This window comes from Onychomys torridus, chromosome 3 (assembly GCF_903995425.1).
Source record: "Onychomys torridus chromosome 3, mOncTor1.1, whole genome shotgun sequence".
In the NCBI taxonomy this organism is placed as follows: Eukaryota; Metazoa; Chordata; class Mammalia; order Rodentia; family Cricetidae; genus Onychomys; species Onychomys torridus.
Window position 1 is genome coordinate 135791234 of NC_050445.1, and position 24398 is coordinate 135815631.

At 46.4% G+C, this 24398-nt stretch overlaps 1 protein-coding gene across 1 annotated transcript; it reads right to left on the reverse strand.

The window, feature by feature from the left end:
* Positions 1-33: 33 nt before the first annotated feature.
* Positions 34-22183, reverse strand: Atp6v1e1 (ATPase H+ transporting V1 subunit E1). Its single transcript, XM_036182895.1, has 9 exons — positions 22014-22183; positions 17536-17601; positions 12422-12531; positions 10886-10952; positions 7220-7309; positions 6508-6576; positions 3995-4089; positions 1444-1531; positions 34-534 (listed from the first exon to the last, which is right to left on the reverse strand). Exons 1-9 carry the CDS (start codon positions 22044-22046, stop codon positions 472-474), a joined length of 681 nt encoding a protein of 226 aa, XP_036038788.1. The 5' UTR covers positions 22047-22183; the 3' UTR covers positions 34-471.
* Between the last annotated feature and the right edge of the window lie 2215 nt (positions 22184-24398).

Below are 24398 nucleotides of genomic sequence, written 5' to 3' on the forward strand. Positions count from 1 at the left end.
AAACCAAAAACAACAACAAAAAAGACAACCAAATCCACATAAGTCTTCTGTTTTAATAAATAAAGAATATTTGTGGCTTAGATTTTAAATCACGTTTACAGATAAGGAAAACTAGATCCAAACAGTAACAGTGAGGCTGGTGTTGTTGGAGGAATGCAAGCCCCACATGCACTTTACACCCAAAGAGCAGGGGACAGCATGCACAACTCACTCTAGATGTCTAGGAGCAGAGAAAGAATGGTGAGGGCCACGCAGCATCATCTGACCCTCACGTCCTGCTGCAGAACCAGTGCACAGCTGTGGTGTCAGATGAGCTGGGCCTGGGCACCTGTCCACACCAAGTGGCCCTTCGGTTGACATTGGGCAGAGCTGCAGAGGGTTTCCACTGATTACCAGGATTAGAACGAAGGAGGAAGCCACACAGATGTCTGCGTCTCCAGTAGAGCCTCGATGAACTGCACCTCCCCAGGCTCAGTCCAGAAACTTCCTGTTGGCATTTGCACCAAACAAGGCTCCCCGGACCTCCGGCATCATCTGTAAGGAAGCCCGTCAGTAAATGAGGACCTCAGACAGGGCAAAGTCGGAGCTAAGCACATCAGACCTGTCCTATCTGCCGCCCTGTGCCAGAGGCACTTAAGCAGTCACACTATGTGCTAACACCAACTGCTCACAAAAAGGCAGGAAAGGCCTGAAGTTATTACTGTACTTTCTTGGAGACCAGGTCTCAATCTCAGTTCAGACTGGCCTCAGACACAATAATCCTACCCCAGCTTCCCAGGTGGCAATGCTACCCTGTCTGACTAAACTACTCTGTTTGTTTTTTGAGAAAGAGTTCTCTGTGTAGCCCTGGCTATCCTGGAACTCACTCTATAGACTAGACTAGGCTTGGAACTCACAGAGATCTGGCTGCCTCTAGGCATGCACTACCACACCTGGCCTAACTAAGCAGCATGGCTGTTGACCACCATGCCTGGAAGATGACCAGCCTTTTAGGCTTGTTTCCTAGAGTTCAGTGTGCAAGTGTGGCAACACGAGAACCAGCAGCAGCCTTGCACTCACTTTGAAAGGGCCTGTGTTCTCTGCAGTACTTGAGAGCGAGTGCCAGCCTGTTGTGGAATATTCCTTTACACTATTGAAGATATTTCACTGTGATTGGTTTAATAAAAAGCTAAACAGCCAATAGCTAGGCAGGATTTTGGGGCCAGAGAGGAATTGCCAGCCAGACATGGAGGAAGCAGGAAAGCAACGTGGGCAGAGTACAGTAATAAAGCCACAAGGCAGGAAGTAAATTAATGGAAATGGGTTAATTTAAGTTGTAAGAGCTAGTTAGAAACAAGCCTAAGCTGTCAACCGAGTTTTCATAATTAGTAAGTTTCTGTGTGGTTATCTGGGAGCTGGCAGGCGGGACCAGCCAAGAGGTAACCAGAATTCTTCTGTACTTACCTGTTGGGCTATGAGGTCCAGCCGGCTTTCCAGAGTGTTGGAAACCTTTATCTTGCGATCCCCATTATAGATTTCAACTCCACCAGCTCTACAGAACACAAGAAATAACAGGCTTGACCAGGTGTACATCCATGACACTTATACCACTCCCTTGACACAAGGTGGCCTAGGCAAGTACAGTGCACCACAGGGCAACAGGCTTGACACTTATTCAACAGCTTCAGTGAGACCAATCACACAACACCAAGGGACTGCTGAGCACAGCCACGCAGTTACATCATACTGTTCAATTATAGCCAGGCCTCCCCAGCTAGGTGGATACTGGTTTCAGTGATCATAGCTATGAATCAACAGGACTCCGGAGAGGAGGCACTTGCTGAGAGACAGGGAGGGCGGATGACTCAACATCCTCAACAGCCTATTGTCTGCCTCTAGCCACCCTGCCTTGCCATCCCACTCAATGCCTCTCAGCACTCAAGAGGTATATGCAAGTCAACTATATTACAAGGAACCACGGGCAACAAGAGCCACTCATGACCAGTTCTGTGAATTACTGAGATAAACAGACCATCAGACAAGGCCTAGATGATGCCTGAGACACCACCTCACTAGGTAGTCCAGGCTAGCCTGGGACTCAGCATCTAACTATCCCCCTGCCTCTGCTGAGATCACAGGCATGTGCCATTATGCACAGGCTGGGAAAGGTTTTGAACTTTCTCCTTGGGACATTTCAGTGGATGATGATGGCCACAGACATACCCACTCCCCCTTTGATGCTCCTCAATGGCAAGATGGTGCTTTGTTAAAATCCCAACTCCTGCTTCTTTGTTTTTGGGGAAGTGAGGATAGCAGGAGAGAGGGATAATCAAAAATGTCCTAGGCCAGCACCGAGTGTCAGCTTTGCTCTCTCTGTGTTTTGAGACAGGCTCTCCCTATACAGTCCACACTGGCCTCCAACACTCTACTCTTGATCTGAGCCAAAAGGCTGAGAAGCAATAAACCACATATCCCACCTCAGCCTCCTGAGCGTGAGCCACCAAGCCTGGCTAAGCCTACAGCTTTTGTTTTGTTGTTTTCCGAGACAGGGTTTCTCTGTGTAACCCTGGCTGATGGGGGAATTTGCTGTGTAGACCAGGCTGGCCTTGTACTCAAGAGATCTGCCTGCCTCTGCCTCCAAGTGCTGGGATTAAAGGTGTGCACCGCCACCCAGCTCTGGCTGCATTCAAACAAACAAACAAACTCATGCCGGTCATGAGCTCTTGACAACCTACTGCTTCAGCACCCCGAGTCTTCGATTACTGTCAAGTGCTACACACCAGCTCTTCCCGAGAGTTTATTCAGAAGTATTAGTACACCTGGCTATGGCAGTGGTGTCTCAGAGCCGAAGGTACCGTACAATGGGATAGTACTATACTGTATATGGAATGGTACTATACACAGGTACTTTATTACTCTTTGGTGCTGGGGATGGGACCCAGGGTCTCACATCCACTAAGCAGACCCTCTGGAGGTACGCCCCAGCCCAATCATTACTATTCTAATCTCTGAAATTCAAAACACATATGATGACAAGGCTCCAGCAGCATCAGCCCATGCCTCACGCCCTTTTCACCGTCTGCTCCGTTTCCACAGCACACCGGCACCAGTGCTGCCTAGACATGATCTCACTTCAAATCAATGACGTCAGCTGGGCACGTGAGCCATGCCCATAACCCCAGCCTCCTGATTTGAGATTGCTGGAAACAAGACCAACTTGGTCTACAGAGTGAAGTCCCGTCTCATCCCGTCACCACCAGAAAAACAGAAACAAAAAGAGCTCAGTGAGCTTAAGAAGGGTCCAACGCTGCTTGGACAGTAGGTGGCGGAGTGGGGAAGGAAACCCACATCCAAGTCAGCAATATGTTCATGACCTCCTGGGTTCTACCTGGAGTGGCAAGAACTGAAACAAAACCCCAAAGCCCCAAGTCTAGTACTGATGACAGTGTTCAACCCATTTTACATTCCTAAGCCTCTCCTATTCTTTCCACTCGGTTCAGAATGTGTCCCAAGAGTCTGCCCCAGGTCAGGCAGGCAGTGGTGGTGACGTCAGACACACACCACTGCCCAAACGGGGAGTTTCTAAAGTGTACCCCCACCTGCACTGCCACTTCCTCAGTTGGAAGAAACCGCGTAGGTACTTGAACGGAAGGCAGCTGTGGGCACCCGCTCTGGGCACGGGCTCTCACTTCCCTAGGGCTAGCTTCCACACTTCCCACACAGAAACCTACACCCAGCTCTGGGCAGTGGAAGCACAACCACTCTGAGCTCAGTGAGCTTCCAGTAACGAGGGAGAACCGGAGCCCGGGCAGGAAACAGCCACGCCTCTGTCCTATAGCCAAGACCTCCCCAAGAAAACACTTTCTTATTTAGGGTTGGGGAGTAAAGCAGGTATGGGCTTAACCACTGAGCCAACCCCCCACACCCCACAAACAACAACCACCACTTTCTAAAAGGCTGGCACCTCAGCCGTTCCCACAGCAAGCAGCACATTCAACAACAGAATTCTCCTTACATTTCCTCAGGCAGGTAGGCCTCCTGGTCAATTTGGACATCAACATCTTTTTTGGTGGCAATTTTATACATAGGAATTGCTTTTTGTACTGCGGCCTGGGGGAAGAACCAAACAGAAAACAATGAAAGATTTTCAAGTAACAGCAAACTCTGCTGCTGATCACATGCTGGTCACATGATCCCGAGCCTGCACACGGGAGGGAGGGAGGGCTCATCGACTGAATGACCACACCAGGGGCAGTGACAGGCTCAGGGGTGCAGTGGGGCAGCAGACCCTGTGTGTCAGGAGCGCGGTGGGGGCTGGGCTGTCAGCCTGCCCTTCCCAGGCAGCTGCAGAAGCGAGGACTCCCGCTTACTGAGGAGGCGCGGTGTGATCCACACCCCTGACGAGGACTAGAGGACTGGGCTGGAAGGCTGGCTGGGGTTAAAAACAAAGTCTGCTCTTCCAGGGGCTGGGAATCGATTCCAGCACCCACAAGGCAGCTCACAACCATCTGTGACTCCAGTGCCAGGGGACCCACCACCCTCTTTTGGCCTGGAAGGGCACCAGACACACAGGTTTATACAGGCAGGCAGAATATGCATACACATTCAACTTTTTAATTAAAATAAAGTACGGTTGGGTATGAAGAAACAGATACAAGAACCTTTGTGCACTTGTGGGTACAAAAGTAAAACACAAGGCAGAGGCAGGCGGATCTCTGAGTTCAAGGCCTGTCTGCTCTACAGAGAGAAACCCTGTCTTGAAAAATCCTGGAGGGTAAGGTGGGGGGCGAGATGTAAAACACAACTGCCTAGGAGACTGTGTGGCCCTTCCTAAAAAATCCAACAGACTAAACCGGGCGGTGCTGGCGCACACCTTTGATCCCAGCACTCGGGAGGCAGAGGCAGGCGGATCTCTGTGAGTTCGAGGCCAGCCTGGTCTACAGAGTGAGTTCCAGGACAGCCAGGACTGTTCTACAGAGAAAGCCTGCCTTGGGGAAAATAAAACTCCAACAGACTGAACTTCCTTAGGCATCTGGTCACTGCAGCCACCCCAGAGACCTTTGGTCTAAGTCTCAAAGGTAAGCCGTGCCCTGGCACACAGCGACTTCTCAACTGTTGCTGTGGATATCGCTCTGTGTAAATAAAGTTCTGATTGGCCAGTGGCCAGGCAGGAAGTATAGGCGGGACAAGAGAGAAGAGAATTCTGGGAAGTAGAAGGTTGGAGAGAGACACCACCAGCCGCTGCCATGGAAAGCAACATGTAAAGACACCGGTAAGCCACAAGCCATGTGGCAAAGTCTAGACTAACAGAAATGGGTTAATTTAAGATAGAAAAGGTAGATAACAAACAGCCTGCCACGGCCATACAGTTTCTAAACAATGTAAGTTTCTGTGTGCTTTCTTGGTTGGGTCTGAGCGACTATGGGTCTGGCGGGTAAGAGAGATTTGTCTTAACTGGGCCAGGCAGGAAACTCTAACTACAAACTGTGGCTGCTCTACAGCAACAAAAGCAAACTTCCACTTCCAAAAATCTAAGTAAAAATTGGAGGGCCAGGCTCGGTGACACACCTTTAGTCCCAAGCACTTGGAAGCTAGCTCTCTGTGAACTCAAGGCAGGCCTGGTCTACATAACAAGTTCCAAGCCAGCCAGAAACCAAGACCAAATAAGTGACTGTCACAGAGAATGGATAAGCAAAATGTGGAGCACCTTAAACTATTTCTTTTTACAGTATTTGTGTGTGCACAGAGGTCAGACACCTCGCAGGCGTCAGCCCTGGTCTTCCATGTGGCTTTACTGAGCCACTTGCCTGTGTGTAGTCTATTTTAGATGCTGGAGAATCACTCACTGTCTTGGCTAGATTTACCTCAACTTGACACAAGCTAGTCACTTGAAAAGAAGGATTCTCAATTGGGAAAATGTCTCCCTAAGACTGGCCTGTGGGTAAGTCGGTAGGGCATTTTCTTAATTCGTGGTAGATGTGGAAGGCCCAGCCACTGTGAGTGGTGCCACCCATGGGCTGGTGGTCCTGAGTGCTCTAAGAAAGCAGGGTGTGGTGACTTGTCTTCAAATCCAGCGGAAGGCAGAGGTAAGAGGATCTATGAGTTCGAGGGCAGCTTGTTCTACATAGTAAGTTCCATGTCAGCCAGGAATAGATACATAATAAGACCTCGTTTCAAAACAAACAAACAGGGCTGGAGAGGTGGATCAGAGGTTAAGAGCACTGGCTGCTCTTCCAGAGGTCCCGAGTTCAATCCCCAGCAATCACATGGTGGCTCACAACCATCTAAAATGAGATCTGGTGCCCTCTTCTGGCATGTAGACAGAACAATGTATTTGTAATAAATTAAATCTTAAAAAACAAAACAAAACAAAAACAAAAAAACAAACAAACAAAGCAAGCAGGGTGAGCAAGCCAGTAAGCAGCACCCCTCCACACCACATCAGTTCCTGCCTCCAGGTTCCTGCCTTGACTACCTCAGTGGTAACAACATCTGTGTTGTTTTCAACAACTAATCTAAGTTCTGTACCTTCACCAAAGGGAAATCTTGTTTTCTGCAGCGCACAATCATCCGAGGCTCCAACAGCTGGTACAGGCCCTGTAAAAGCAATCAGAGTCGATAGTGGGAAACACAACGGAACAGTGTCTTGGCGTTCTTCCCGTGTCCCCCAGTAAGCTCTGCAAAGACAACATGCAGTATGAGAACAGGGAGCACAGCTTGGATTTACACTAGACACAGGCTGGAACCAGAGACTTTCAATGGTCAACCAAATTCCTATGGAAGCCTATTAACCAGACCAAGGACAAACTCTGCACGAACATGAGTAAAATAAAGGATTCATAACCAAGAAGCAAACAGTTTTGTTTGCTTGAACGTTTACTAGGCACTGAACCTGAGGGTTATCCCAAGCTATGCAAGTAGTCTGCCGTTAGCACCAAGCTGTGTCCTCAGCACTAAACACGGGTTTAAAGCCAAGTATTTCAAAGGGCAAACCAAAGTACGGATGTGTAAAGCTGCAGCCAACAGGTGGACTTGACTAGAGAGTTAGAAAGGACTTGTACAATCACATGAAATCGTCTCAGACAGACAGACAGATGTCGCCACCTTGTGCAGCACATAGACACAGGGAAAAGGAAGGAAAAAGAAGTCGAGGTGGGAAAACTGAGCTGGCCCTGACAGACAGACGTTCCAGGCTCTCAGGACTGCAGCTGTGCACAGCCAACTTGGCATAGAAGCATACCTGGAGGACCAGCCCATCCAGCAGCACCTGGTATCTGGTTGTGTCTTTTACCACCTTGCTGAGTCTTTGCTTTGCCTCATTTAGCAGATCCTACAAAGAATGGAAAGAAAAAGCATTCTATCTACCCATCACAGCTCATGCCCACCGCCTCACATCTATTGCTGGGTTTTCACTACACACACATCCCAAGACACATGATAATGTACATGTCTGCATTACACATGCTGCTAAGAAACTAAGTCTCATGCCTTTAATCCCAGCTCTTGGGAGGTGGATCTCTGTGAGTCTGAGCCTAGTCTGGTCCACAGAGCAAGTTCCAGGCCAGCCAGGGCTACACAGAGAAACCCTGTCTCAAGAAACAAAAACAAAAATGAAAACAAAAAAAGCAAGCACGAAAGAAATGCTACCCTTGTTCCTCTGCCTGCCCAGTGCTAGGGACCAAACCCAGGGCCTGTACTTGCCAGGCAAGTACTTTACCAGGAAACTAAATCCCTAGCCCATGAAACACCATTGGGTTTCTCTATGTATACCTGGTTGTCTTGGACTCGCTCTGTAGCCCAGGCTGGCCTTGAACCCAGATGTCCACCTGCCTGCCTCCCCGTGCTGGTGGGAAACACCACCTTGCTATTAGAGTTCAGTCTAGCAGGTCTACTCGGCCCAGAGACCTAGGGACTGATGAACTTGGAAAGATCCACACAAGGGTAATTCCAATCCAGAGGTGGAAGGAGCACTGCTGTAAGCACCTGAGGCCAGCTGGGGCTACACACCAACATCTGGCCAGTATGGTGGTACACGCCTGCACTGCTGGGGCAGTGGAAAGATGATCAGGAGTCCAGGGCCTGACTCAACTACATAGGGTGTGGAGGAACAAATTGCTCAGTGTCAGAGAATCTGAGCTTGCTTTACCCAGCAGTGCTGCATAAGGAGATGACTGGACCACGGGCATGGTTACCATATTGGAAGGGTCTACACTTGGCTGTATCTAGCAAGGGGAGGTCTTTTGCCTCGCCCCTTGGCATTGTTATAAAAACCACTTTGAATAAAGTTCTGGGCCTTGGGTATTGACCCAGGTCCTCCCGAAGCTGTCCTGTGTCTCGGTCTTTCCTCTTGTCGGCTAGGCCTATCATTTCTATCTAGTATTTCTTATTCCTCTCTCCTCAAGAGTGCCCTGGAAAAGTGAGAGCTGGCTTCCCACAATAGGGAGTTCCAGATTCTAGGACTATTGGCACCTTGTCTCTAGACAAAGACAGCCAGGCGCACACATGCCTTTAATCCCAGCACTTAGATGGCAGAGGCAGGCTGATCTCTGAGTTCAAGGCCAGTCTGATCTACAGAGTGAGTTCCAGGACATCCAAGACCACATAGAGAAAAGCTGGAATGTTTCTCTCCTAGGTTACAGTGATCCTGCACAATGTGGTTGCTTAAAACAGTCATACATCTACTTTCCTTTTTATTTTTGACAGTCTCACAGTGTAGCCCAGGCTGGCCTGGAACTTACAGTGATCCCCATCTCCGCCATCTGAATGCTGGGGATGCAGGTGTGCACCAATTTCATGTGGTGCTGGGGACCCAGTTACAACAGTTGTACCAGTGCAAGAGCTTCCCAGACATGAGGCATGCTCAATGCAAGTTCCAATGTCAGACATCCTAATACAAAGGCAAACAGACCCCAGGCCTCCCAGATCCATGGAGTATTTGACCGTAGATTAAAAGAACTTTACAGTGTTCTCCTGTTTCTGTTTTGTTTTCTCAAGACAGGGTTTCTCCGTATATCCCTGGCTATCCTGGAACTCAGTATGTAGACCAGGCTGACCTCAGATCCACCTGCCTCTGCCTCCTGAGCGCTGGGATTAAAGCCACTGCAGGGCTTAAAATTTTTTTTTTACAAAGAACTTTAAGAAGTTTTCTGGGTCAAATCTAACATCAAACTATTATCAGAAGTACGTATATGTGTGTGTATGTATGTGTGTACACACACACACACACACACACACACACACACACACACACACACACAGGAAGAGGCTTGGCAGTTAAGGGCACCGGCTATTTTTACAGAGTTTGATTCCCAGTACCTACAATGGTGGCTACCAATTGTCTGTAGATCCAATTCTAGGAAGTCTGACACCATCTTCTGGGCTCCAAGGGTTTCAGGCATACGCATGATACACAGATATACATATAAGCAATGAATTTTTTTTTTAAAACTTAAAAAAAAATTTTTTTTTTAAAAATTCATAGGCTGGAGAGATGGCTCAGCAGTTAAGAGCACTGGCTGCTCTTCCAGAGGTCCTGAGTTCAGTTCCCAGCAACCATATGGTGGCTCACAACCATCTAGAGTGGGATCTGATGCCCTCTTGTGGCATGAAATCGATAGAGCACTCACATACATAAAATAAATAAAAAAACCCATGAGAATAATGCATGAAAAAATTAATTTTTCTTTTTTTAGAGATGGGATCTTAACTCTGTAGCCCAAGCTGGCCTCAAACTCCCTGTGATCTGTACCATCAAGACCAGCTGGCTGTATGTGTGACACAGGGTCACTATAACCCAGGCTGGCCTTAGCTCAGGCAATCCTGCCTCCACCTGCTACGTGCTGGTGTGACAGGTGGAGCCACTGTGCCTAGCCACGGAACTCTTATTTTTCCATTTTATAAGGAAGCTTGTGCCTCCAGAGCAAACAGTGGCCCAGCTGGCACCCTTTAGTCTCTAAACATAATTCAAAAACTCATTCCTTCTGAACTAAGTGGTCCACATCTATGTTTTCTTCTCCAAAAGGCCACAATTCTTTCTGAATGATGCTGTTTTCCTGTTAAATGGCGCCTATATTCTCTCATTCGATGTATACTGTTTATGATACTGCCCTCTAAATAAAACAACAAAAAACTATTTTTTTGTTATTGTTGTTTTGAGACAGGATTTCTCTGTATAGCCCTATCTGTCCTGAAACTCACTGTAGATCAGGCTAGCCTCAAACTGAGAATCCTCTTGCCTTTGCCTCCTATTGCTGGGATTAAAGGTTTGTACCTCCATCGCCTGGCTAAAACAATTTCTTTTCTAAATTGAAAGTAGGTGTGGCTCTTAGTGGCTCTATATTCGGCCCCTCCTCCATGTACTCTATGGTTTGTTTCTTGCTGCTGTATGATCTGTCTGGTATACCATTAGCTTAAAAGGTCACCAAACTCAAGGCCAGACTATTATCATGCCTTCATTTATTATTAATATCTAGTATAATGATCTGCTAAACGTTTTTCTATCTAAAAAATACTCATTAAACTGAGCATGGTGGTGCTTTCTTGTAACTCTACACTCAGAAGACTCAGACTAGTTGGGTAGCAGTGACACACGCCTTTAATCCCAGCACTGGGGAGGTAGAGGCAGGTGGGTCTCTCTGACTTCAGGGCCAACCTGGTCTACAGAGTGAGTTCCAGGACAGCCAGGGCTGTTTCACAGAGAAACCCTGCCTTGAAAAACAAAACAAAAAGACAGACTGGAGGATCATTATGCCAACTACCTATTGAGACACACTATCAACAAAGCAAACCAACAAAACCCAACCCAACCAAACACAAAACCCATTATTTCTAAATGTTAATTAGTGATTATCCTGAAAAAGTGAATGGGCATTTCACAGTTCCATAACCACTAGAGCTAAATACTCACAGTGATGAGGTCATCTCTTGCTCTGAGGACTTTGAGTCTGGCTTGATTCATCAGATTGGACATTTGACTACAAAAGGGATGGGAGAATATCACTACAACATCAAAACCAATGACCACAGAAAAACACACAACTTCCCATGAAAGAGCAAAGATGCTGGATAAACAGTAAGTCACCTGTCAGTAACCCTGTGGGTTTCCATGGTCTTTCACCATTTTTGTTCTTGTGTTTTGAGACAAGGTCTCACTGTGTAGCTCTGGCTGGCCTGGAACCTAGGGCTCTTCCTGCCTCTGCTGGACTACAGGAGTGTACCACATGCCCTGCTCCTTTCACCTTTTGCTATGGAGAGACGCTGCAGCCCTGTTCATCCTTGCCATTTTTGAACTTATGACCCTTGTGTCCAGACTAGCTTCCACCCCAGCTAAGGTTTCTGTTCCAGTGACAGAACTCCACTAACCTGCTGAAGTCAAGAACTAGACTCCCTGTTCAAGGCCAGCCTGGTCTACAGAATGAGGTCCAGGAAAGCCAAGGCTACACAGTGTGGTGGTATTGTGTTCCCCACAATATTGTGCACCCTAATAAATTTATCTGGGGTCAGAGAACAGACAGCCACTAGAACAGAGCCAGAAATGGTGGCTAGAAAATGGGTCAGAGCAAACCATAGCAGAAGTTGGGTGGTGGTGGTGCACGCCTTTAATCCCAGCACTTGGGAGGCAGAGCCAAGTGGATCTCTGTGTGTTCAAGGACACAGCCAGCATGGAGACACACACCTTTAATCCCAGAAATCCAGCCTTTAATCCCAGGGAGTGGGGGCAGAAAGAGAAAGATTATATAAGGCATGAAGACCAGAAACTAGAAGCATTTGACTGGTTTAGCATTTGGCTGGTTAAGTATTCAGGTTTTGGAGCAGCACAGTTCAGCTGAGACCCATTCTGGATGAGGACTCAGAAGCTTGCAGTCTGAGGAAACAAGACCAGCTGAGGAACCTGCGAGGTGAGGAAACTGTGGCTTGTTTTGCTTCTCTGATCTTCCAGCATTCACCCTAATAACTGGCCTGGGGTTTGATTTTATTAATAAGTACCTTTAAGATTCATACTACATACAACACAGAGAAACCCTGTATTGAAGGGGGAAAAAAAGGAAAAGAAAAAAATAAAGAACTGGACTCTCAAACTGCTCTGGCTTGTCTCCATAGTTTTGAACTTTTTTTTGGATGGAGAGTAGATCTCGGGGATGGAGTTTTGATCCCTGAATGGGGTAACCAAGCAGTGCCCCACTGAGCTACTACTCCCTGTGACCTTATTTCGTTGACCTTCAAACCTTCTTAATGGCCGAGGGCCTGGCTCAGCTGGGTGGTGGAGTGTGTGGACAACACAAGGCTCTAGAGTTGATCTCCAGCACTGCATAAATCACACATGGTGGCACACGCCTGCAGTCTCACTGGGGAGGGGGAGGCAGGAGGGTCAGCTAGCTCAGGCCAACCTGGGCTACAGACATACGCCTTCTTTAGTTTGGTGCATTAACTATCACCTCCTTACATTTTTTTCTGCTGTTCAATCTGCTTTTCTTTCTTTTCATAGTATTCCATAATCTTCAGTCTTTGGGTTTGCACAAGACGACCTTTCTCAATGTTGAACTCTTCTTCTGCCTAGGAAGAATTAACATACATTAATTCAGCACATTGGATTTGGCTGATCATTTTATTTTAAACATCCAGGAACCAGGAATACTTTGATATGTTTACTCATTCCCTATGTGAAACAGAAAATCTATTATAACACTTATCCTCAAAGATTACTTTGTTGTAAACCTGAATGTAGCCATTATGAGACCATTAGTTCTGCTCCTTGTGAGATGCTGGTTTTTTCTTTATGGTTCTTAGTTATTCTTTTGCAGAGCTGCCAGCTTAAGTTGTGCTGGGATCAAGAAAAATGGGCCTCGGTGGTTCATGTTCCTGGAGTTGTGTCCATGCCCATGGATGCCCACATCCTCCAGAAGAGAATTTGACATTGCTGCTGCCGTTGTTGCTGTTATAACAATGATGACCACTACTACTATTATTTCTGGAGACCCTGGCAGCAAAAGTAGCTACCACAGTTAGTTAATCAATAGTTATATACATTTCAATTGGCTTTGAAAGTAATAAATTTACAAACTCAAGTTCCATTTGCTCTCGGGATACCTTCTTACAAGGACTCCAATTTGCAGTAAGGCTCGTTAAGGAAGGGAATGGCTCAGCTGCCTTTAGCCTACTGGCTATGGGTGGATTAAGACTTCTGTTGGTCTTTTCTGTGTCGAACACACATTGCAAGCTCAGCACCACTTAGAGATCTTTGGCAACAGTTAACTCTGCAGCTCTCACATGATTGAGCATGTATGATAATGAGTATTCAGAGATGGGTAATTCCTAGGGGTGCTCACCAACCTAAGACAGAATGCCTGTGTGGCCTGGACAGGTGTCTCCATGATGGGTAAGGTGACCTGCTGACGTCCCACGCAACCTAAGTCAGAAGCTCATTTTTTAGTTAAGGGGGGGGCCCTGTAGGTCCCTGGCCCCCATTTTGGGTAACTGTTGCCTTGCTTGTTGACCTTGATCTTGATATCTTCCCTATGGTAACTCCCTGCCAGACTCCACCCTCCTGAATGCTTAAGGGAAGTTCCTTGTCTGTGTATCCTGCATATTGGGCATTAACAGCTTAGATGCAAGATTGTAAAACATCAGAAGCAAACTTCTGCCCTCCAGGGTTCCCCCATTGTGCTGAAAGCCTGTATTTAAGGCCTCCTCCCTCCTTCAATAAACGGCATTCAAAAAAAAAAAAAAAGTTAATTTAAGATAGAAGAAGTAGATAACAAGCTTGCCACAGCCATACAGTTTGTAAGGGAAAAAAAAAAAAAAAAGATTACTTTGTTGGCCAGGCAGTGGTGGCCCACGCCTTTAATCCCAGCACTCAGGAGGCAGAGGCAGGTGGATCTCTGAGTTGCAGGCTAGCCTGGTCTACAGAGAGAGCTCTAGGCCAGCCAGAGTTGTTACACAGAGAAATCCTGTCTCAAAAAAAACCAAAAAAATGATTACTTTGTTGTTGTTTTTAAAAATGTGTCTCACATGTGTATTTAGGTGCTTCTGGATGTCAGATGAGGGTGTTAGATTCCCCTGAGGCTGAAGTTACAGGTGGTTGTGAGCCACTTGATATAGGTGTTAGGAACCAAACTCTGGTCTTGCATAGCAGCCATAATGCTCTTGACCAATGAGCCATCTCTCCAACCCCCAACAATCTTTGTGGAGTTAGAAATTATACATCACTTAGGAGTATTTTCTTTTCCTGTCTTCAACATGTGGCAATCCCCCTAGCTCAGCCTTCAGGTGGTCGGGTTATCATTTTTGTTCTGTCCAAGACAAAGACCAGTGAAGCCAAGGCTGACCCTGAGTTCTCTTGATTCTACCTCCTAAACGCTGAGATTTCAGGAATGTGCTACCAGATGCCTGTAAAAAAGGCTCTGGTAGAGTATCAGATGCCGATGACTTTCAATAACTGTAACTGAATGTGGTAGTCCATGCCTTTATCCAGTCTCAGGCAGAAGCGGGCGATCTGTGATTTCTGTGAGGCCATCCTGGCTACAGTGAAACTCTGGCTCAATAACAACAAAACTAAACACTGGCACCAACAAAAACGAGCTTGAAGATTGGGATAGGAGAGACGGCCCAGCACGCAAAGGCACCTGATGCCATGTCTAACAGCCCCCCCCCCCCAAAGGAGAGAAAGAACTACCACACACTGTGCTCTGACAGCTACACAACCACAGAACCTGGCACTGATGTGCACGTGGAGTGGCCACACTGCTTGGGAATCAGACCAGAGTCCACCCAGCCAGTTTCAGAGAAGCTTCCTCCTGCAGGAGACAGGAGCAAATAGAGGCCCACAGCTGGACAATGTACAGAGACCTTGGAATATTCAGTCCTAAATGGGATGTCTCCATCAAACCCTCAGGGCTTAGAGAACCCTTAGGAAGAGGGGGCAGAAGGATTGTATGAGCCAGTGGATGGAGGACACCAAGGAAACAGACCTTCTAGACTCAACAGGACTGACACACATATGAACTCACAGAGACTGTGACAACATGAACAGGTCCAAGCCAATGAAGGGGAAGGAACACAAACTCCCATCCCTACCCCAGAAGCTACCCTCAATTGACAAAGGAAAAATCAGGTTTCTCCAACGGAGTCTGTGGTGGTCTGAATGAAAATGGCCTCCACAGACTCATAAGCAGTAGCATTATTGGAGGAAGTGTGTCACAGGAGGTGGGCTTTGAGGTTTCAGAAGCTCAAGCCAGGCCTAGTAGCTCACTGTTTCTTCCTGCTGCCTGCAGATGACAACATAGAACACCATGATGATAATGGACTAAACCTCTGAACTGTAAGCCAGCCCCAGTTAAATGTTTTCTTTACAGAGTTGCAGTGGTCATGGCGTCTCTTACAGCATAGAACCCTAACTGAGAGTCTCACTGGGTATACAAACACACTTAAGGGCCTCAGGCCTGGTGCAGACGGGCAACACAAAACAAATTCAATGGTCCCTTTGCAGATGTTTTGTCTCATAATGCTTTGCTTGGACTTTTTTTTTTTAAACTTTACATGTCTATTATTGTTTCTGATTTTGTTTTAATGGATTTTGTCTGTGTACCTGCCTATCTCTCTATACCTGTGTATCTCTCTATATGTACACATTTCTCATGTTTTTCTTGGTTTTATTTTCAATAAAAATACAGTGCACGAGCACATGTACACATAATAAATAAGTGTACAAATCCAGGGTTTTGTTGTTTTAGTTGTTTTCAAGACAGAGTTTTTCTGTGTAACAGCTCTGGCTGTCCTGGATCTCACTCTGTAGCCCAGGCTGGCCTCGAACTCACAGAGATCCGCCTGCCTCTGCCTCCCGAGTGCTGGGATTAAAGGCGTGAGCCCCACCCTCAACCTCCCATCCCCACCTCTGGCTTAGTTGTTGGATTTTTTTTTGGGGGGGGAAGGGCTATACTATTTCCTAGGCAGTTATGTTTTACATTTCTTTTTCCCTCCCCACTAAAATTTTTGGAGACAGGGTTTTTCTCTCTGTAGCCCAGGCTGTCCTGGACTCATTCTGTAGACCAGGCTGGCCTTGAACTCACAGATCTGCCTGCCTCTGCCTCGTGTTTCACTTTTCTACCCACAAGTGCACAAAGCTTCTTATATCTCTTCACACCTGACAGCACTTTCTTTTATTTTAACTAAAAAATTTTATGGGTATGGAGATTTAGCTCAGTGGTAGAGCGCTTGCCTAGCAAGCACAAGGCCCTGGGTTCGGTCCTCAGCTCTGGAAAAGAAAAAATTTATGTGCTAGAATTAAAGGTATGTGCCAACACTGCCCTTCATAAAAATTGTTTTTAAACTTCAAGGCCTCTTTACCTACATAGAAATACAAGGTCAGTCTATAGTACATGAGATCCTGTCTAAAATAAGAACAAGCGAAGTATAACTTTAGGAAAGTTACCCATTTATTAACAGGTATTTGAACTTTTACATTCTTCCTAAAAATTTATTATTTTAAATTATGTGTAGGTGTGTGCTAATGCCCATGGAGGCCAGAAGCACCCATCTGGATCCCCTGGAGCTGGAGTTACAGACAGTTGTAAGCTGCCTAACACGGGTGCTGAGCATCGAACTCAGGTCCTCCAGACAAGCAGTAAATGCTCTCAGCTGCTGAGCCATATCTCCAGCCCCTGAACTATCGATCACATTCTAAAATGAATACTAGCAACAGACCTAGCTCATTTGGTAGAGTGCTTGCATGCATGCAATTCAATCTCAGCATGCCATAGAACAGGTAAGGTAGTACATAATAATCCCAGCACCTGGGACATAGGCGTCAAGAACAGGAGTTCATGGTCATTTTTTTCTACATTGCTGAGTTAAGGGGCCAGCCTGGGAGACTGACGCCCTCAAGAGGAAAAAAAAAGAAATGTGGCCCACAGCAAAATAGCTCAGAGGGTTAAGGCATTTGCCATCACGCCTGAGGACCTGAGGTCCAAGGATCCACATGGCAGAGAGAGAACTAACTCCAGAAAGTTTGAGCTGCAAACATCCCACCCCCAAAATAAATGTAGCTGGAAAAAAAATTTAAGTGGCTCTGGAGAGACAGCCAACTGTTAAAGGCACCCCTGCTCTTACAGAGGACGAGCTCGGTTCTGAGCAGCCATATCTGATGACTTTCCACTACCCCTAAGTCCAGTTACAGGAGACCCAACACCCTCTGGCCAAGGGTACCCGTATGCACATGGTGCATATAAATTCATGCAGTTTCATACACACAAATAGTAAGTAAATCAGTTTTTACAAGTTTCTTTTTAGCTGGGTGGTGGTGGTGCACACCTTAATTCTAGCATTTGGGAGGCAGAGGCAGGTGGACCTTTGTGAGTTTGAGGCCAGCCTGGTTTATTGAGACAGTGCCAGCCAGGGCTACATGGGAAGCTTATCTTGAGGAAAAAAAAAAAAAAAGACAAAGATATGTTCTCACTGACCAGATGTGATGTGAAACTAGACAATTTTAGCAGTAATAAATATTGCATGGGAAAACCCAATAATAGCATGAACCTTTAGATAACTGAAATTTGAAAATCTCACCTTTGCATCTATTTCTTCTGCTTTCTCATTGGCTTCTTGTTCGATGAAAGCCATCATGTGCTTAATCTGTGTGGGGAAAGACATTATGCTTTAAGTCAGTAAGAGAAGACAATGACATTTAACTTGGGAGTCACGAGGTAATCACAGAGGATGAGCAAGTTCCAGGCCTGCCTTGTCTACAGGGCACGTTCCATGGCAGCGAGGGAAACGGGGCAAAGACTTCAGGAGGTACAGACTGACTGACTGCTCTAAGCACCATTGGAACAACCCGCACAACCGAGGACCTGGGACGGAGCTCTTACCACAGGCGGCTCACTCCAGTTCCGAGTTTACTGCTCGTCCTCCCCTCCAAGGTGTCTAAATACGCTCCGCCCTCCACTTGTACCAGTCTTCACACGGTGGACAGCTTCCCTGCCGTATCCTGAACCTCCCACCGCTGTGCTCCTAACGCACTCTGCATGTACCTTCTCTACCAAGGACCTAACATCTGGAGGCTTTTCCCATTTTTCTTTATGGTGTGTGAGTGGGTGTGCAGAGGCCACAGAGGCCAGCCATCTGTAGAGGTCAGCTCCCTGCTTCCACCATGTAGGCCCCAGGGATTGAACACACCACCAGGCTTGGCATCAGGTGCTTCACCTGATAAGCCAGCTGCCCTGGTTGGGCTTTTTGTCAACTTCACACAACGACACAAGCTAGAGTTAGTTATCTGAGAAGAGGGACCCACAACTGAGAAAACTTGTCCCCATGAGACTGGCCTGTAGGCAAGCCTGAGCGACAGTTCTTGGTTAGTGATTGATGCGGGAGGGCCCAGCCCCACTGAGGGTGGGGCCACCTCTGGGCAGGTGTCCCTGGAATGTGTAGAAAAGCAGGCTGAGCAAGCCAGGAGGAACAAACCCTTAAATAGTTAGTTCTGTGGCCTCTGTTTCAGTCCCTGCCTCCAGGTTCCTGCCCTGACTTCTTTCAGGTTGGACTGTGATATGTAAGTGTAATTGAAATAAACCCCTCTCCAAGTTGCTTTTGGTCATGTTGCTTTATCACAACAAAATCCTAACTATGATGAAGAGCACTGTCTGCTCTTCCAAAAGATCCAGGTTCAATTCCCGGCACCCACATGGCAGCTCACAGCTGTCTGTAACTCCAGGATCCTCACACACACATGCAGGCACAACACCAATGCACATTAAAAAACGAACAAAAGAAAGAAATCCTAACTAAGACAGAAATAAATGGTATTTTTAAAGTATTTAAAAAGCTGGGTATGGCAGCACATACCGGTGATCCCTGCACTCAGGAAGCAGAGGCAGGTGGATAGCTTTGTGAACCAGCCTGACTGCATAGTGAAACCCAGGCTCAAAACCATAAACATACTTTAATAAAGTGATCAGTGTTTATAAATGCTCCAAGATCCATCTGGCTTCCTGGGTGAAACCAATTCAAACTTGTATTCCCTGCCTTCCTTAGTTGTGCTGGACCTCTTGGCTACAGAACTGCCTTGATCAGCTTAGTCTAGAGCAAAGGCACTCATTTAAACTCAGGCCAGAGAAGCCTGTTTACAGTCAACCAAGACTCTAAGAAAATGAGTCAACCCCTTGTCCCACACATTACCCCTCAAGGACATTTAACTCCACCCCAAGTCAGAAAAACAGACATTTAATGATGTGGGGTTTGGTTTTTTTGTTTTGTTTTTCTCTTTGCTATCCCACTAATAAGGTTTTGTTGGAGTCTGGTCCCTTAGAAAATCTGATGTAACAAATGATTATACTCTCCAGACAAAAACAAAACAAACAAACAAAAAACACATTTAAAAATGTTGGGAGAAAGAGGACTCTAGGATTTTGTTTTGTTTTGTTTTTCGTGACAGGGTTTCTCTGTGTAACAGCCATGGCTGTCCTGGATCTCACTCTGCAGACCAGGCTGACCTCAAACTCACAGAGATCCGTCCACCTGCCTCTCAAGTGCTGAGATTAAAGGCATGTGTCACCACCATTGCCTAGCTAGAATCTAGTAATTATTTTTATTTTTTAATAATTTATTTTCATTTTATGTACATTGGTATTTTGTCTGTGTAAGGGTGTCAGATCCCCTAGAACTGGAGTTACAGTTGTGAGCTGCCATGTGGATGCTGGGAATTGAACAGGTCCTCTGTAGGAGAAGTCAGTGCTCTTAAACAGTGAGCCACCTCTCCAGCCCTAAATCTAGGATTTCTTAAGCACCTACTATATGCTTGGCACTTGGCCTATATACTGCTGAGAATACAACACACTGTCCTTGCCTTGGGAGTGTAGCTCACTGGTGGACCACTTACCCACCAAGACCTAGGTTGGAACCCTACTACCACAAAACAAAACAAGCCCCTCAAAACACAAAACACCTGTTCTCATGGGGGTGGGGGTGGGGGGATGAGCACAGACTGTAGGCAGGATTTCTTCATTACTTCGAAGCTTTGTTTCTGCACTATAGTTTTCCTGTGTAGGCCTTGGCCTCCCACAGAGTTCTAACAAGGAGTAAGAAGGGAACTGGGCGGAGGGTGGACCAAAAAAAAAAAGGAACTGGATTTGTGCCTGCTAGGAGCATGTGGAGGGTACTCTGCTTTTCCATTGTATCATGTTTTTCCTATGCTAAAAACCCGAAGCCGTGATAAATGTTCCAAAGCCCTGTTTTCTGTGAAAATACCATAGGGTTTCTTAACCTTCTTCATGGATGTCACCCTACTCCCTTCTGTAACTGCCCCAGCTCCCTCTTCCTTCTCCACTCCACTCCCCCAAAAGAACCTTACTGTTCCTTAATGCATATAAGGATGAAATGAAACACATTTTTACCAGAAAAATGGAGGCATCAAAAGACAAATACATTGCTCATCTAGGAAGCTTCACAAGCCAGTTAGTGGGCTTTAAACAGGAGTTTTCTGGTTCTTGAAGAAAATAGGGAGTTGGGGATTTAGCTCAGTGGTAGAGTGCTTGCCTAGCAAGCACAAGGCCCTGGGTTCGATCCTCAGCTCAAAAAAAAAAAAAAAAAAAAAAGGACTAGTGGAAGACTTTGCCAGGCAGTGGTGGCAGCGGCGCACGCCTGTAATCCCAGCACTCGGGAGGCAGAAGCAGGAGGATCTCTGTGAGTTCGAGGCCAGCCTGGGCTACCAAGTGAGTTCCAGGAAGGGCACAAAGCAGAGAAACCCTGTCTCGAAAAACAAAACAAAGAAAATAGACTTAGCTTTCTAAACTATGCAGGTATTAAATTGCAGCTTTCAACTTCCTTTTCTGGAAACCCATATGCAGCTCGGGTGGGGAGATCTGCATCTGCCATCCCAGTACTTGGGAGACTGAGGCAGGGGACTACCTGGGCTACACATTACCAGGCTAGCCAGCACCACAAAGCAAGAACTTACTTCAAAACACCGAGGGAACCTCCCCAATAAACAAACAAGAAAGAGACAAGAAAACCTATTGGTAACGTGACTACTAAATGCAAAGTCCCCGGAGACCGTTTATCAGTCAGCAAGACAAAGGGTTAGCACTTTTCTCTTGTTAGGGACCTGATAGCAGCACCCCCATTCTCCCTAGACTGTGATTTCAATGTTCCTTAATTTTGATTGAATTTAGATTCTGAAGTCGGGTTGTGAAGCCCGGATGGCCTGAAATCATGATTCCGCCTGTTTCTGATTCATCTAGACTACACTGTCATCACAACTAGAATGACAGTATTTCTAATATTTAAAAACTTCAATGTACAGCACATTCTAAAATATTAAGTAAATTTCCCCAAACTGATTATATGCATTAAAAAAAAAAAAAAAAAAAAAAAGACCTTAAGCCAGGTATGCACTCAAGAGGCAAGGCATAAGAACCAAGGAGCCAAGTTCATTCTCAGTTACAAAGACTTGGACACCAGCCTGGGCTACAGGAGACCCTGCCTCAAAAAGAGGGCAGAGGAACTGACTCGAGCTCCTGATTTGCTTAACATTTTCCATAAACCCTAACTCACCAAAAGTGTGGCTTTTAAGTGCAATAAGGCTTTCTCATATCAATGGACACCTTAGGTTCATGATTATGACTTCCCCAGATGCATAAGCCCGGTTCACACCAGGAAGGTCCTCAAAAGGCAAGCTGCTCTTTCCCAACAGTCTCTTTCCTATCATTTATTGTGGGTTGGGAAAAAACACAAACAGCTTTCAACCTCTGCGCAAAATCCTGCCGTATTAAGCAGTGAAAACCCCAGGAAAAAGGGGGTTGCCAAGATGGAAGGCAGAGTCAGTTGCAGGATCCGTGACAGCAAGTGGAAGCAGGAGAGCAGCGGTCACGTGAGACGCGCTGCAATCCCCTCTCCGGGTCCGCACATCTTCCCCGCGCACACCACCCGCTCTCAGAATCCGAGGTCCGAGGGCTCCTCCGCAGAGCTCCAGCCGCCCGAAGACCCGGCTCGCAGGAGCCAAGCCAGCACAGCCCTCCGCACTGCGGCTGCGCGGCCCCCAAGGCGGCCCTCACCTGCTTCTGCACGTCTGCATCGCTGAGGGCCATGGCGAAGGCGAAGCTCGGGCCAGAGACCGCTTCGAGTCTGGGCTTTAAGTGGCGGCGGAACAAACCCGAGACGAAAACCCAGCGCAGGATTACCCTTCCTTTACTTTATAACCGGCTTCCGGTTCCTGCCAGGTGACCAGGCGGCCAGGGCCTTCCCAACCAATAGAACGAGAACTATACCCTCGGAAGTTCCGCCCTAGCCCCGCCCCGTCTCCCAAGCGCATGCGAGAACTGTCGGTCAGGCGTCTTTTTTTTTTTCCTCCCCCAGCTGACTCATGACTGCGTGTCAAGGACAAAATACTCCGTAAGAGAAAGGAGAGTGCTTTAGAGATTCTTGTATCAGACATTAATCAGAATTATTTATACTTATTCAGCGGTTGCTTTTGTAAATCAATTTTGTCTTTTTTTCCAGGCTGGCCTTGAACTCCTGATCTTCTTGCCTCCACCTGCCAAGTGTTGAGATTATGGATACACACCACACCTGACTCAGCCACAACAGTTTAGATAATTTACTCAGAGCTCAGAACCAAAAAAAAAAAAAAAAAAAAAGGCCAGGTGTAAAGGCTTATGCCTTTAATCCCAGCCCTCAGGAGGCAGAGACAGGTGAGTTAGAGGCCAGCCAGGTGTAAAAGTGAGTTCCAGGACAACCTGGGCTACACAGAAAAACCCTGTCTCGAATAAACAAATAATCAAAACTATACCCAGAGCTTGAGATGTAGCTCAGTTGGCAGAATGCTCGTCTAACACAAAGTCTTGGATTTCTGTCCAGCATCTGTGAGCCCAGTGTGGTGAGGCATAATCACAATCCCAACACTCAGGTGGAGGCTGGAAAACCGTTCTAACCCTAAATTCCACATCATTCCTTTACATTGGACATTTGAAGGCTATCTGGGCTAGAGACTTAAGTGTTTTTATTTAAACCCAAACCATGGGGCTAGAGACATGGCTCAGGGTTAAGCACACTGGCTCCCCTTCCAGCAGCCCTATGGCAGCTCACAACTGTTTCTCCAAGAGATCCAACAGCTTCCATGGGCACCAGGCATGCAGGCAAAACACCTATACACACTACACAGAGAAAACCTGTCTCGAAAAACCAAAAAATAAAAATAAAGATAAATAAAAAATAAATAGAGCCAGGTGGTGGTGGCACACGCCTTTAATCCCAGCACTCGGAGGCAGAGGCAGGCGAATCTTTGTGAGTTTGAGGCCAGCCTGGTCTACAAAGCGAGTACCAGGAAAGGCACAAAGCTACACAGAGTAATCCTGTCTCGAAAAACAAACAAAAATAAATAAATAAAACAAACAAACAAAAAACCCAAACCAAGGCGAGCGGTGGTGGCGCACGCCTGTAATCCGAGCACTTGGGAGGCAGAGGCAGGTGGATCTCTGTGAGTTCAAGGCCAGCCTGGTCTACAGAGCTAGTCCAGGGCAGGCTCCAAAGCTACAGAGAAACCCTATCTCGAAGAAAAAACAAAACAAAACAAAACAACCCAAACCAGATTTAACATTAATAAAAACAAAGCGAGTTCCAGGACAGCCAGAGAAACCCTGTCTCAAACAAACAGATAGATAGATAGATAGATAGATAGATAGATAGATAGATGATAGATAAAGATAAGATAAAAATAATCCGTTCGCTATTTATTATCAAATAAGAATTGTGTCGGGGTTGGGGATTTAGCTCAGTGGTAGAGCGCTTTCGCAAGGCCCTGGGTTTGATCCTCAGCTCAAAAAAAAATCATAAATTAAAAAAAACAATTATTTATGTAATTTTATTATGTATTAAAGTCAGAGGCAAATTTGCGTACTAATGAGATGGGTGTGCTTGTTTAATTTTATGTAAAGAATTAAATCATGGCTGAATATTTGATACCTAAAGATACAGAGTCTGTGAAACATTTTTCAGAGTTAGTGAGGGGAAAGGCTGGGGGGGTGGGAGGAGGAGGGAGGGGGGAATCTGTGGTTGGTTTGTAAAATGAATAGAAAATTTCTTAATTAAAAAAAAAAAGACAGGGTCTAATGTCTCTCAGGCTGGCCTTGGAACTAGCTATGTTGCCAAGGATAATCCCAACCTTAGCTTCCTGCCTCCATCTCCCAAGTGCTGGGATTTCAGGCACTGTTGTATTCAGTATTTGTGTGGTGTTAGGGACTGAACCCAGGCCTTGAGCATGAAAAGCCAAGTGCTCTATTCAGCTGAGCTAGAACACCAGCTTTCTGCTCCTGAGTGTCTTCAGATTTTTTTCATTTATTATTTGTTTATTTTGAGACAGGGTTGTTTTTTTTTAAAGATTTATTTATCTATTATGTATACAGAACAGGGTGCCAGATCACATTACAGATGGTTGTGAGCCA